Raw genomic sequence first — 15,112 nt, forward strand, 5'->3', positions numbered from 1 at the left:
TTGTTGACATCAAGGGACGATTTAAAGAGCATGTTTGTTGGGCGGGAGTGGGTTTCATCTTCCTATGCTATGACCACTGTAGGGGTAGATGTGGTGAATTGCATATTTGATGATGATGGTTTTTGGAAACCTGCTAAAGAAATCCTTAAGGTAAATTTATTGCAATTTAACATTTAGTATTTTACAGTTTACTATTTAGCATTTAATATTTAATATTTAATTGTTTAATGATTTAGTTTTTTTACTCAAATTTTTGTTTTACTTTATATGCAGGTCACTGAGCCCCTTGTATCTCTCCTATGAACTGCTGATGGGGAGAAGCCCTCTATGGGCTACATATATGAGGGCATGGATAGGGCCAAGGAGACCATTAGAGCCCAGTATGCAGGAGTGCAGGAGAAGTATGCCCCTATTTGGGATATCATTTATAGAAGATGGCAGAATCAGTTCCACTGACCCATCCATGCAGCAACTTACTTTTTGAATCCGGCATTTTGTTTCCGTCCTGACTTCAAGGCAGATGAGGAGGTTCTCACCGGTTTATATACAGTGATCCAAAGGTTGAGTAGTGATGAGGATAGCGCAACTGCAATCATTGAGCTCGACAAGTTCAATAATAAAGAAAGGCCACTTTTCTCTGGCAGGATGGCCATAGATGCTCGAACAACAATACAGCCAGGTAAAAATTAAATTATATATTCATGAATCTAAAGTTTATGACTTATAAGTTGTGCATTTTAAATTTTAATTGTTGATTATGTAATTTTAAAATTGTAAATGAAACTAATTGTTTTTTATTTCCCTTATTTCAGATAGACAGTGGCAAATGTTTGGGCCCACAACCCCAAAACTTCAAAAAATTGCCATCCGTATTTTGAGTCAGCCAAGCAGTGCTTCTGGATGTGAGTGCAGTTGGTCCATGTTTAAGCACATCCACTCAAAGAGGAGAAATAGGTTGATTGTGCAGAGGTTGAATGATCTTGTCTTTGTTCATTACAACTTTTGTCTTAGGATCAGACAGATTTTGGGCGTTGACTCCTCTCCGATCATTCTGGAGGAGATCGATCCAAAATCAAAGTGGCTCACAGAGGCTGTGGATCCAATCTTCACTAAGGAAGACCGTGAGTGGGTTGACCAAGTGGATATAGAGGCTGAGGCTGTGCCCATGGCAAACGAGGCAGCTAGAGCACGTTCAGGCACTAGTAGACGCACACGCGCACGCACAGACACAGGCTGTAGTGATGTTGTTCGTGAGCCCATCTTACATGCAGGGGATATGGCTCCGCGGTCCTCTAGGACCTACCTTAGACGCCTTTCTAGTAGGCAAACTAGATGCTCAGAGCCTGAGGCTGAGGCTGCAACTGAGCTTGAGGATGATGATGAGGTTCGAGCTGGAGCCTTGTTTTTTCATTTTGTTTATAGATATTGATACTGATAGACGTACGTTTCATGGATCTTCATCTTAGATTCTTACATACATTTATGATTTGATGTCTTATGGATCTTCATCTTACATACATTCTATGATTTGAATCATTATAATCATATGATTTCTATTTACTTCAGCACAGCCTACAATTTACATTTTATGTAGTTACGTACGTGATGGATTTATCATTTATGTTCCATGTTTATGTATGCTAACTTCTATTTGATGATGTTATAGTGTGTTTAAGGTATATTCAAAAAGGGTGCATGAAATAAATTTTAAATTGTTAAAATCTCTAAATTTAAAGGGTTTTTTTTTAATTTGTTGATTTATGGCCGATTCATGGGCATTCATGGTTAATTCACGATTCGATTCGGCCTTGCCGATTCCGATTCTCGTTACTTTGGTTTGAACACTCTATTTTGGTGCATCACCTCGCTAGATTAGATTAGGTAGTTTGATTTCATGCATTCCTTCTCCCTTTTCTTCTTCAACAGTAGTTAGGTGCATCCTGATAGTAAAGGAAGCCAGCCTTCTCCAGAGACTCAACCTCACAGTTCAAGTCCTACAGATTGGATGTTGTTTCCATGTTTCACAAGGTTGTCCTTGGGTAAAAACTTTGGACAAGGGTGCAAACTTTTGTGACAACAGTTTATTAAGTAGTTTCTATTTTTGTCTTTAGTTCACGATTGTTTCTTTTACAAACATCGTCTTTGTAAATCTATATAAGGAGCTTCCATCTCCTTCATTTAATACAACTGCAACAACATCAATTTACCATAACAGATCAACCATGTAGTTGATAGAAGTATTGAGAAGTACAAAACAAGATTTGTTGCAAGAGGTTTCTCTCAAAAGGAGGAAATATTTGCTCAAGTAGCTCATTATACATCTATCATGACTATAATTGCTATTGCATCAATTAAAGGCTAAAAACTACATCCAAAGTATGTAAAACCTGCATTTCTTAAGGGTATAATTAAAGAAGTGTTTAATGAACAGCCAGATGATTAGTGATTCATGTCTGCAGATTGAAGACAGTGTTGTATGGCCTTAAGCAAGTACCTCGTGCATGGTAAGAAAGGATTGATCAATACTTGATGAGGTTGGGATTCTTCAAGAATGATGCAGATTCAGATCTTTACTTCAAGATAGTTAATGGTAAAGTCTGAATTTTGGTTCTTTATATTGATTTATTTCTCACTAGACAAGATAGTCTCGTTGCCAAATGCAAGAAAGATTTAACCCCTTAGTTTGAGATGAAGGATCTTGGTCTCATGCATTGCTTTCTACAACTAGAAGTATGGCAACGACCCAACGAGATTATTCTTAATCAAAGGAAATCCTCCATAGATATCTAGAAGAGGTTTAGAATGTTGGATTGCAAGTCCATGTCCACTCCCATGGAGACAAATTTAAAAAAGTTGAGAGTCGTTGCAATTAGCTCTGATTTGGTACATCCCACCATGTACAAACAATTGATTGGATCTTTGATGTATCTAGTGGATAATAGACCAAATATTTGTCATGTGATGGATGGATTTCTCACTAGACAAGATAGTCTCGTTGTCAAATGCAAGAAAGATTTAACCTCTCAATTTGAGATGAAGGATCTTGGTCTCGTGCATTACTTTCTACGACTAGAAGTATGGCAAAGACCCAATGAGATTATTCTTCATCAAAGGAAATCCTCCATAGATATCTAGAAGAGGTTTGGAATGTTGGATTGCAAGTCCATGTCCACTCCCATGGAGACAAATTTAAAAAAGTTGAGAGTTGTTGCAATTAGCTCTGATTTGGTACATCCCACCATGTACAAACAATTGATTGGATCTTTGATGTATCTAGTGGATATTAGACCAAATATTTGTTATGTGATGGATGGATTTCTCACTAGACAAGATAGTCTCGTTGTCAAATGCAAGAAAGATTTAACCTCTTAGTTTGAGATGAAGGATCTTGGTCTCATGCATTACTTTCTATGACTAGAAGTATGGCAAAGACCCAATGAGATTATTCTTAATCAAAGGAAATCCTCCATAGATATCTAGAAGAGGTTTGGAATGTTGGATTGCAAGTCCATGTCCACTCCCATGGAGACAAATTTAAAAAAGTTGAGAGTTGTTGCAATTAGCTCTAATTTGGTATATCCCACCATGTACAAATAATTGATTGGATCTTTGATGTATCTAGTGAATATTAGACCAAATATTTGTTATGTGATGGATGGATTTCTCACTAGACAAGATAATCTCGTTGTTAAATGCAAGAAAGATTTAACCTCTCAGTTTGAGATGAAGGATCTTGGTCTCATGCATTACTTTCTATGACTACAAGTATGGCAAAGACCCAATGAGATTATTCTTAATCAAAGGAAATCCTCCATTGATATCTAGAAGAGGTTTGGAATGTTGGACTGCAAGTCCATGTCCACTCCCATGCAGACAAATTTTAAAAAGTTGAGAGTTGTTGCAATTAGCTCTGATTTGGTATATCCCACTATGTACAAACAATTGATTGGATCTTTGATGTATCTAGTGAATATTAGACCAAATATTTGTTATATGATGGATGGATTTCTCAATAGACAAGATGACAAGATAGTCTCGTTGTCAAATGCAAGAAAGATTTAACCTCTCAGTTTGAGATGGAGGATCTTGGTCTCATGTATTACTTTCTACGACTAGAAGTATGGCAAAGACCCAATGAGATTATTCTTAATCAAAGGAAATCCTCCATAGATATCTAGAAGAGGTTTGGATGTTGGACTGCAAGTCCATGTCCACTCCCATGGAGACAAATTTAAAAAAGTTGAGAGTTGTTGCAATTAGCTCTAATTTGGTATATCCCACCATGTACAAACAATTGATTAGATCTTTGATGTATCTAGTGAATACTAGACCAAATATTTGTTATGTGATGGATGGATTTCTCACTAGACAAGATAGTCTCATTGTCAAATGCAAGAAAGATTTAAACTCTCAGTTTGAAATGAAGGATCTTGGTCTCATGCATTACTTTCTACGACTAGAAGTATGGCAAAGACCCAATGAGATTATTCTTAATCAAAGGAAATCCTCCATAGATATCTAGAAGAGTTTTGGAATGTTGGATTGCAAGTCCATGTCCACTCCCATGGAGACAAATTTAAAAAAGTTGAGAGTTGTTGCAATTAGCTCTGGTTTGGTATATCCCACCATGTACAAACAATTGATTGGATCTTTGATGTATCTAGTGAATATCAGACCAAATATTCGTTATGTGATGGATGCTTTTAGTCAGTTCATGTGTGAACCAAGACATTCAATTAGTTAGGCATATCTTAAGATTGTTGTGTGGCACAGTTGGATATGGCTTAAGATATGCTTCAAATGTAGATCTGAATTTGTAAGGTTATTCTACTTCTGATTGGGTTGGAAAAGAAACTACTATGAAAAGCAATTATGGATGTTGCTTTTGTTTGGTGTATGTCATGATTTCCTAGTGTAGAATGAAATGGACCTTTGTGGCTCAAAACTCTGCAGAAGCTGGAAACGTTGTAGCATATGTAGCAGCTTGAGAAGCATTGTGGCTTTGAAAGCATATTGTACGATTGTTTGGTCAGGTATTAGAGCCAGTTGTGGTTCTTGTGATAATCAAAGCTGCATAAAGCTTTCTATAAATCCAGTATTTCATGATTGAACAAAACACATATATTATTGAACAAAACACATATATTATTGAGAAAAGCTATTCAACTCAAGTATATTTGCACTGATGAATAGACAATTGACATTCTCACCAAGCCTCTCTCTCGAGTAAAATTTGTATGTTTTCAACACAAGCTTGGGTTGTCGAGAATGCTGCTCTTGCTAAGAGAGAGAGTTTCAGCATCAATGATACTTGCTATGTACTAAAATACATATTTCTTTGAGACAAAGAAATATGAGGTGAAAACCCTTGAGAGATGTTGCTCTTACTATATGCTAATATGCATATTCATCTAATACGGAGAAATCTGAGGTGAAAACCCTTGTGAGATGTTGCTCTTTCCACAAATGGGAGTAGCCACGGTGGACATCATATTGAGAGATTAAATGACGATATCATGTTGAGTGATTCCGTGATGGGCACCAATGCATTTACTCTTTCCACATATGGGAGTAGCCATAGCGGATGTTGTGTGAGTGACTCCATGGCATTATCACATTGAGAGATTTCGCGATAAAAAAAAAATATTTTCACAAATAGGTGTAGCCATTGTGAGTGTCATTTTGAGAGATTCCATGGCAGGGGTAGTGGAAAAGATATCTCCCTTGCTAAGGAGTGTTGACATTATGTAGTTGGGGAGTTATCTTTTCCTGATTCTCAGAACTTCATACATAATCATCTTCAAAGCAGGAAGAATACCATCTCTAGTTCGTAATATTTACCTTGTCCAATGCTGAAGGAATTCATATTATGTCTTCTCTCCTTGCTTTGTAGTAGCAAGAGGAGTTCTCAAAAAGTGGTGAGTGAAGGTTTTTTAAAATCTCTTCAATTTGTAGCATTACTCTTATTATTTGTGACTGAAGACTCTTCATTTGTCTCAGCGATCTATATTAGAATATTATAATGTTTCTTTAATGATCATCTTAGTTAGTCTTTAGTTTATTAGGTAGTTTTTTATTTTCGTCTTTAGTTCACAATTATTCCTTTTAGACACATTATCTTTGTAAACCTATTTAAGGAGCTTTCATCTCCTTTGTTTAATTCAACTACTACCATCAATTAACCATAACATGGTAACAAAGCAAGTTGATGGGATTTTGTAAAAATTGGCAAAAATTTTAAGAAAAATCTAAGCCCCTTTTGATCTAGAAATTTTTCCAGAAATTTGTTTTTTGATTTTTTAAAATAAAAATCGTTAATAGGTATTTTATGAAATTTGTGGTTTGTCTTCAAACATTTTTGCTGAAAGTCGCAAACCTGGTGGAGAATTTCAATTGTACAATTTCTTGGTTTGGGCAAAAGTCTCATGTGAGTTGTATGTCCTTGCATGTTGCTTGTATTTGCATTTTGTTACTTGCATGTGTTGTTTTACTATGCAAAGTCTCGTGTTTTGCCACATGAAGCTTTTTCTAGTGGGTTTTCATAATTTTTTTCCCTCAAAAAAAAATCTGATTCTATAATTCACAAAGTTGTGTGGGCTTTCTTTGTTATAATTTTTTCCTCAAATTATATATTGAGTTTTTACTATTTTTCCTAAAAAACGAAGCTTTGTATTCTCCAATCCATGTTTCGGCTTCTATTGTCTAGTTTTGAATCTTGATCAATTTTTCACTTAAAAAATTGTCTGGTTTTTTTAATTTTCTCCTAAAAAATCATGGTTTTTTGCAATATATTTTGGGGCACCATGCTCATCTGCAAAGTTTGCAGGACTTGCCAAATTTTTCTCAAAATCATGCTAGTTGTTCTCAATGTTTGTCTTTGCCTCTAGGAAAGAGAAGCTTCAATATCCAACATTAGGTTGGACTGTTTTGCGATGATTTCTGGTCAGATGTTTTGCAAATTCTAGAAGGGTTAGGTGGAAGACTCATCTCAGCGGCAAAGTCAATGGCATGCTATTTTTACTTGTTGCAGAGCATTCTGAAGAAGGAGGCACCCTTCTCTGTTCTTTTATAGACGGATTTAGGCTTCTTGGTCATTTATATTTTGTAGATCCAAGGAGGGTCTCTACAGCAGTAGAATGTTTTGAAGAATTTGTGACCAAAAAACAACAATTAGACGATAACAACTAAGGGAGGATATTAGAATATTATAATGTTCCTTGAATGGTCATCTTAGTTAGTCTTTAGTTTATTAGGTACTTTTCTATTTCCACCTTCCCTCACAAATTGTTTCTTTTACAACCATCGTCTTTGTAAATCTATATAAAGAGCTTTCATCTCCTTTGTTTAATACAACTACAACATCAATTTCCCATAACATTCTAGTCATGTGTTACAACAAACTCTTAATGGGAAAGACAGTGAAGAGTCTGCCTCTTTAGGGGTATAATATATTCTTTACTATAGACAACATCTAGTTCTTCTGAGGTCATCATTTTTTAATGTTCTTTGTTGTTGTGATGTAGCATTCATTATTATTAGCAAAGTCATAGGCGTGAATGACATATAATGCTGGTTAAATATTCCTAGTTAGAGTACTTTTTGTATTCGTTGTTAAGTGTCTACAAATTCAGAGGAGAAATCATTATTGATTCAATTAGTGTGTTGTAAATCAGACTCTTGTTTATCATTAATAAAGTGATCTTTGTGGCTAGAGTCTTTCCCCCTCAAGTTGGAGAGTTTTCCCAAGGCAATTTCTAAGTTTTGTCTTCTCTATTTTTGTTTTCTACTGTGTATGTCATTTCTGCTATAAAACCAACAAATTATTAGGTCGAGACAAGATCAAATATAACATCAATAATATTATACAAAAATATTAGTGTTTAGATGAAGAAAAATTAGAGGTTCGCCCGAAGCAATATCTACGCTAAGCCCAAGCATACAGTGAATAACAAAGTCTTCTTGGCCTGAGTGAGCAATCAATATGGACATCCACTAAGGTGGCCAACATAATGCGCTCCCTATTAATGTCTCATCTCCCAAAGAAAAGTATCATCGTTACAAAGTCAGACAGAGATTGTAAGCGAGAGTGGAGTAAAAACCCTGTTGGCCCTAGGAGCTACATATATCGTCATCTCTAGAGTGGCCTACATAATAACCCTTTTATCCATAGTAACGAAAATCGCGTGAATCGCCGATTCAGCAATCATATTCATGGATGGCGATTTTTTTGGTGTCGGAAATCGCCATCGCCGATTCAATCGAATGAATCATCCGAATCGCATGTATCGGTGATTCACCAAAAAAATTGCCTAAATTGCCTTAAAAAATCACCAAAAAACCAGCCGCGGCATGAAAAGTATGGACTTGTAAATTTTTTTTAAAATAACTTGTTTCTTTTCGACCTATTCTCTTTGTTATAACCCTAAAGGGCCTTCTATTTGTTAAGCATGAGTAGAAGAGAGGAAAAGTGAGAGAGAAGAAGAGAAAAGAAAAGCCATAGGTTTCTAACCGGCAAAAAGGAAGAGCACCAAAGAGATCAGCAGTCCATTTGGGGAGGCCATCAATTGCATTGGAAGCATCAAGGAGCCAATATCAACACTCCTCAACTCATTTGCAAGAGGTAAGTGCTCTTTTTTTTTGTTTTTTGCATGTTAGTGTATTATGCATTTTTTGTTAAATTTTTATAGTTTTCAAGATTTTTAGTTTAGATCTTGAATGTTCTTTATTTTTACTAAGTTGCAAACTAGGGTTTGTTGTTTTGTAGCTTTTATTAGCTTCAAACTTCGATATTTTACATTAAAAAAATTATTGCAGTAGCCTTTCCTTTCATTTTTCGCAAATTCGCAATGGGTAAAAAAGATGAATGTTGGAAATATAACGAAGAGTTTCCTGAAAGAACCAAATATCAAACAAAATGTATGTTTTGTAAAGAAAAAATAACTTCTAGTGGTATTTATAGATTGAAATACCACATTGCTGCTATACCTGGACACGATGTTACAATTTGCACTCACCAAACTCTGGAGGCAAAACGCACTTGCTTAATGGCATTAGGAAAATTTGAAAAAGACAAAGCGAATAGGAAAATGCAACTTGAAGGGTTAAGGGGTATTGGCTCCCATGTTCCCGCATCCACATCTGCATCTGCATCAGCTTCCGCATCCGTAGGTTGTGTTGGAGAGGGTTCTCCTAGGCCTCCTTTTTATCCTAGTTCTTCTGCTCGTGCTAGTGCTAGTCGGTCACATACTGAGACAGAGTCCCACACCAACCTATTGCAGCCTAGAGTGTGGAAAAACAAAATGGATAGTTACTTTGTGCCCCGCACTACTCCTAGTTCCCAACCCATGCTTGAGGGCATGGGTTTGAACAAGGAGATTCATGATGCTGCCAGAAAGGAGATATGCAAATTTTGGTACTTTTGCAACATTCCATTTATTGCAGCCAGGTAATTGACTCTTTTTTCTTTGTTTTCTTTAAAGTTAAAATTAAAAGTAAAAGTAAAACTTTGATTATATCTACTTGTTTTATAATTTGAGTCTTTGACATCTAAATTTTTATTTGTGACAGAGCTCCTTATTGGCAAAACATGATAGATGTAGTTGCTATTTGTGGTCCGGGGTTTAAAGCCCCAACTAAGGCTGAGTTGAGCAGATACCTCTTGGATGAGATGGTAGAGGACATGAGGGCTAAGCTTGAGGAGAACCGAAAGGAGTGGATTGCAAAGGGTTGCACCATCATGACTGATGGTTGGACAGATAGAAGAATAAAACACTCCTCAATTTTCTTGTATCCTGTGGAGGTGATTGATCATTCTACTTTCCTACATACATAATTGTAAATTTTGATTTGTTGAATGCTAATTCGTTGGTGATCCATTTAATATTATAATTCGTTGTTTTGTTACTTGTAGGATATACCATGTTCATCAAATCCATTGATGCTTCCGCACATGTAAAAAAAGCCACATACTTATGTGAGGCTATTGAAGAAGTCATAGCAGAGGTGGGGGAACAAAATGTGATCAAGGTGGTGACAGATAATGCAGCAAGTTATGTTGCTGCAGGTAAACTTTTAACTTTTCAAATTTTGAAAATAAATTTATTTGAATTTTGAAATTTGAATTTCTAATTGACTTAAAATTGTTGTAGGTAAACTTTTGATGGAGAGGCACCCCACCATATTTTGGTCCCCTTGTGTGGCACACTGCATTGACCTCATGTTGGAGGAAATTGGCAAACTTGAGTTTGTCAAGTCATGTGTGGAAAGGGCAAAAAACATATGCAAATTCATTTATAATCATTCATTTGTCCTTAGCACAATGAGGAAGTACACGGAAGGCAAGGAGTTAGCTCACCCAGGTATTACAAGATTTGTCTCGAATTTCATCACCTTGCAGTCCTTGTTGACATCAAGGGATGAATTGAGGAGCATGTTTGTTGGGCGGGAGTGGATTTCCTCTTCCTATGCTACGACCACTGCAGGGATAGATGTGGCGGATTGCATATTTGATGAGGATGGTTTTTGGAAACCCGCTAGAGAAATCCTTAAGGTAAATTTATTGCAATTTAACATTTAGTATTTTACTTTTACTTTAAGTTATATTATTTTATATTTAAGTTTTGACTCAAATTTTTTGTTTTACTTTATATGTAGATCACTGAGCCCCTTGTAGCTTTGCTACGAACTGCTGATGGGGAGAAGCCCTCTATGGGCTACATTTATGAGGGCATGGATAGGGCCAAGGAGGCCATCGGAGCCCAATATGCAGGAGTGCAGGAGAGGTATGGCCCTATTTGGGACATCATCAATAGGAGATGGCAGAATCAGCTCCATCGACCCATCCATGCAACAGCTTACTATTTGAATCCAACATTTTGTTTCCATCCTGAGTTCAAGGCAGATGCGGAGGTTCTCACTGGCTTATACACAGTGATTCAGAGGTTGAGTAGCGATGAAGATAGCGCTGCTACGTTTGTTGAGCTAGACCAGTTCAACAATAAAGAGGAGCCACTTTTCTCTGGCAGGATGGCCATAAATGCTCAGACAACACTACAGCCAAGTAAAAATTAAATAATATATTCAATGTTCATGAATCTAGATTCTAAACTTAAAGTTGATTATGTAATTATAGAGTTAACTTGTAATTTGTAAATGAGAATAATTGTTTATATTTTCCCTTATTTCAGATAGATGGTGGCAAATGTTTGGGGCCACAACCCCAAAACTTCAAAAAATTGCCATCTGCCAAGCAGCGCTTCTAGATGTGAGCACAGTTGGTCCATGTTCGAGCACATCCATTCGAAGAGGAGAAACAGGTTGACAGTGCAGAAGTTGAATGATCTTGTCTTTGTTCATTACAACCTCCGTCTTAGGATCAAACAGATTTTGGGCACTAACTCCTCTCCGATCATTCTAGAGGAGATTGATCCAGAACCAAAGTGGCTCACAGAGGTTGTGGATCCAGTCTTCATTGAGAAAGACCGTGCGTGGGTCGACTAGGTGGATATAGAGGCTGAGGCAGCTAGAGCACGTTCTTCAGGCATTGGTAGATGCACACGTGTACGCACAGGCACAGGCCCTAGCGACGTTCGTGAGCCCATCTTACATGCGGGAGATATGGCTCGGTAGTCCTCTAGGACCTAAATTAGATGCCTTGCTACTAGGCAGACTGGATACTCAGAGGCTGAGGCTGAGGCTGAGGCTGTAGCCGAGCTTGAGGATGATGTTAAGGATGATGATGACTATGAGTCTAAGGCTTGAGCTGGAGCTTTGTTTTTATATTTTGTTTACAGATATTGATACTGAATCAATGATAGACATATGTTTCAAACTTTCATGGATCTTCATCTTAGATTCTTACATACATTTATGATTTGATGTCTTATGGATCATCTTACATACATTCTATGATTTAAATCATTATGATCATTTGATTTCTATTTACTTCAGCTAGTCTACAATTTACATTTTAGATAACATAGTTACGTATGTGATGGATTTTATGTTCCAAACTTCCATGTTTATGTATGTTAAGTTTTAACTTCTATTTGATGATGTTATAGTGTGTTTAAGTTATATTCAATAAAGGGTGCATGCAATAAGTTTTAAATTGTTAAAATCTTTAAATTTAAAGGGTTTTTTCAAATTTGCTGATTCATCGCTGATTCATTGCCGATTCACGATTCGATTCAGCCTTGCCGATTCCGATTCACGTTACTTTGCTTTTATCACCCTCCTATTAAACCTGCAATCATCCCTACAAGATGGACTTCAGACAATTGGGCATATCTTATATTCTATCATAGGAGTATACACTTCAGCATTATCTATTTATGCATAAGTAATTTATAATTTTATATATATTAGAGAAAGAAAGAGAGAGAGAGGGAGAAAGACCACAACTGATATTGATAATGAGAGTGCTGAGAAGGGCAGATCTTAAATAATATCATACTGCTGTGTTTTGCCTGATCTGAAGATTAATTCCTTTGATGTATTTTCTGTAGACTTATATGAGTCGATCTTAGATGTTTTTGCTCTTTTGTTCAATGTTTCGTTCTTCCTGATTGAATTTCCTTGATGTAATTGTATTTGCTTAAGCAAAGTAAGATCAGCCAAAAATCTCTTGGTGTGATTGTACTTGTGTGATTGCTTGATGCCTGCCTTTCACCGGAGACCTGTTTATTTATATTCCATTAATTGATTGAGAGGCAATCCTTGTGAAGAGACGTATCTCACGCCTAATCTGATTAACAATTTGTTTCTTTTCCTTGATCGCACCTTTTTGTGTTATCTCATGAGGTTTCTATTTGTTATTTGATCACTGTTCACTACTAATTTGATTACCGATCATCATTACTTCGATTGCTAATTTGTTATAAAGATCACCACCTTCAAAAAAAATCATTCTATTCATTACCCCATTCTTTCTGTTCATGCTAGAAGTCTCTCTTTTGAGGTGCGGGCATGACATGAAGCATTCTGAGAGCAAGTCCTCTGCATTATGACTGAAAAACATCGTGTTAACAAGTTCTAGTCATAAGAGGCTAGAAGCAACTTTGAAGAGGCTTTTGGTAAATTAAATATGGAGTTTGAAATATGAAAATGAAGTCCCGTGAATGCAACTTTTAGGCAAGAAGGTTTTCTACAAACTGTACTGCATTGCTCACAGTAAGTTTATACTTCACATTTCAAGAATTTCGACATGAACACATCCGTCATGTGCATGTTTGTGAGCCATGAAGTGAGTCATGAAGCATCCATGGGCATGTGATAAAGATTGCCTCCAATGTGGAGCGTCCAATGTGGATTTTCCCAAAAGCTTTGTCATGAAGTTGGAAATCAATCATATGAAATTCGAATAATACACAAGTTAAATAGAAATTGTGAGCTTTGTGAGCTTCCACAAAAAAAGGATATTATCTAACAAGTTAACGTGTAGCTTAGCATGACCTATTTTTTGTTTCTAAGGCTTCTATCTTTGTATGATCCTAAAATCTGATGAAAAAACAGAATGGACAAAAGCAGAATCAGTCAATGACTTACAGACATTCGCAAATGCTCAATACTCAACTCATTACAACGGCCAACGATGAGATACAACTGATGAAAGTCAACTGTACAATCTCTAAATCTGATGAAACAATACAATGGAATGAAACATAACAGCTAAATAACTCACAGGCCTTCGCATATGCCGAATGCCCAACTCATTGCACTGCCTGACAATGGAATTCAGATCGATTCCCCAATACTCAATATCCTTGTCCTGTTGTAAGTTTAAGATTGCAGACACACCTTCTTCCTCTTTCAATTTGTCAATATCCTTAACACTTTGAGGCTGTGACCCCACAATCAAATTGGGTGAGATACGAGTGTAATGGATTCCTGCAAACAAATCAAATTATATCCCCACCCTTTTAGGAGGAACACAATTGTGCATGCTATAGACTTCTAATTCAGTGTCATTAGTTATGAGTAGAAATTAGGACAAAGTAGGTCACGAGTTCAAACCCAGATCGTGGTGGTATTCGTAAGGGTTTCTCATCTGACGCTGCATTTCTTTGTTATATTGATCCGTCTTTTTTTCTGTTGGGCTAAGAGAGACCGTCTTTTCTTCTGTTGGGCTGAAGGAGGCCATGATGTTTTTCTTCTCTCTGATCTTGGCAGGGTGAACAGCAACGCAGATCCTCCTATTTATTACGACTGCTGGGACTTGGAATTTTGCATTGCAGAGGTTCGATCCTGAAGGAATCCATTTTAATCCTTGGCTTAATGTGGAAGCCATTCTCAAACTCGAAGGCCTTGTACTGGAACCTAGTTTAATTTCATCTCTTTCTTACGATGAATTGTACAAATACTAGTTATTAAGTTGACACTGACACGATTGTCTGCAGAAAATGAAATGGATGGCTGCTGATAAAGTGCACATCAAAACGAAAACGAAACAAAGTAAATCATGCAGTTTTTCTGGCGTTCCTTCCACGGATGCGCCGCATATTTCATTTTTCAATTCTTGTGGTGCGTCACGAGGTACGAATATAATGTCAACATATTGCAAGGGAAAATAACACGTCCCCAAATCATGAAACTGCACCTCACTTTGGGTGGGCCAAATTCAATCTGGACTTAGAATATAATGGAAATATAATGTCTTCGATTTTTTATAAATATATTGGAGGTTAATCAAATAAATTGACTTAAGTTGATAATGATTCATGTTAATTTTCTTATTCTAAGTGTATGGATGCATATGTAACTTAATTTATGGAAAACATGTAAAAGAAATTTTCAACTAGAAAATTTAAAGATTTAATGACTTTAAAGTAGATTCTAGATCTCATTCTTTCCAAGTTTTTTTTTATGAATAGTCTCTGTTCTATTAATTAAATATTAAAGTTACATATTCACAAAAAGAGGTTGGGGGATACAAGATCACTCTATGAGAGTTCAAATGGCAGAGCCAGAAACACTAAAAGGTATTCATAAAAAAAAAAAAAACATATAAGCAACCCTGAGGGGCTAAAGTAGTGGCAGTCGAGGGAGGAGGATCATGTCTATCATGAAACCCCCATGCATCAGTGGGATTAGAGGATGGCTCAGGAGGAGCCCA

The 15,112-nt window shown here is 36.5% G+C and overlaps 1 protein-coding gene across 1 annotated transcript in view; it reads right to left on the reverse strand.

Moving 5' to 3' along the window:
* The window catches only part of LSF2 (dual specificity protein phosphatase (DsPTP1) family protein), a 74,857-nt gene extending 60,529 nt beyond the window's left edge, over positions 1 to 14,328 (reverse strand). The window contains exons 1-2 of the mRNA XM_089819717.1: positions 14,014 to 14,328; positions 13,682 to 13,887 (exon numbers count right to left, since the gene is read on the reverse strand). Coding sequence (XP_089675843.1) covers positions 13,682 to 13,887; positions 14,014 to 14,287 — 480 coding nt within the window. The 5' untranslated portion in view covers positions 14,288 to 14,328. The remainder of the gene's footprint in view (positions 1 to 13,681; positions 13,888 to 14,013) is intronic.
* Positions 14,329 to 15,112: the final 784 nt, after the last annotated feature.

This window comes from Cupressus sempervirens, chromosome 3 (assembly GCF_028749045.1).
Source record: "Cupressus sempervirens isolate cs-2001-9-10 chromosome 3, ASM2874904v1, whole genome shotgun sequence".
NCBI classification, from domain to species: domain Eukaryota; kingdom Viridiplantae; phylum Streptophyta; class Pinopsida; order Cupressales; family Cupressaceae; genus Cupressus; species Cupressus sempervirens.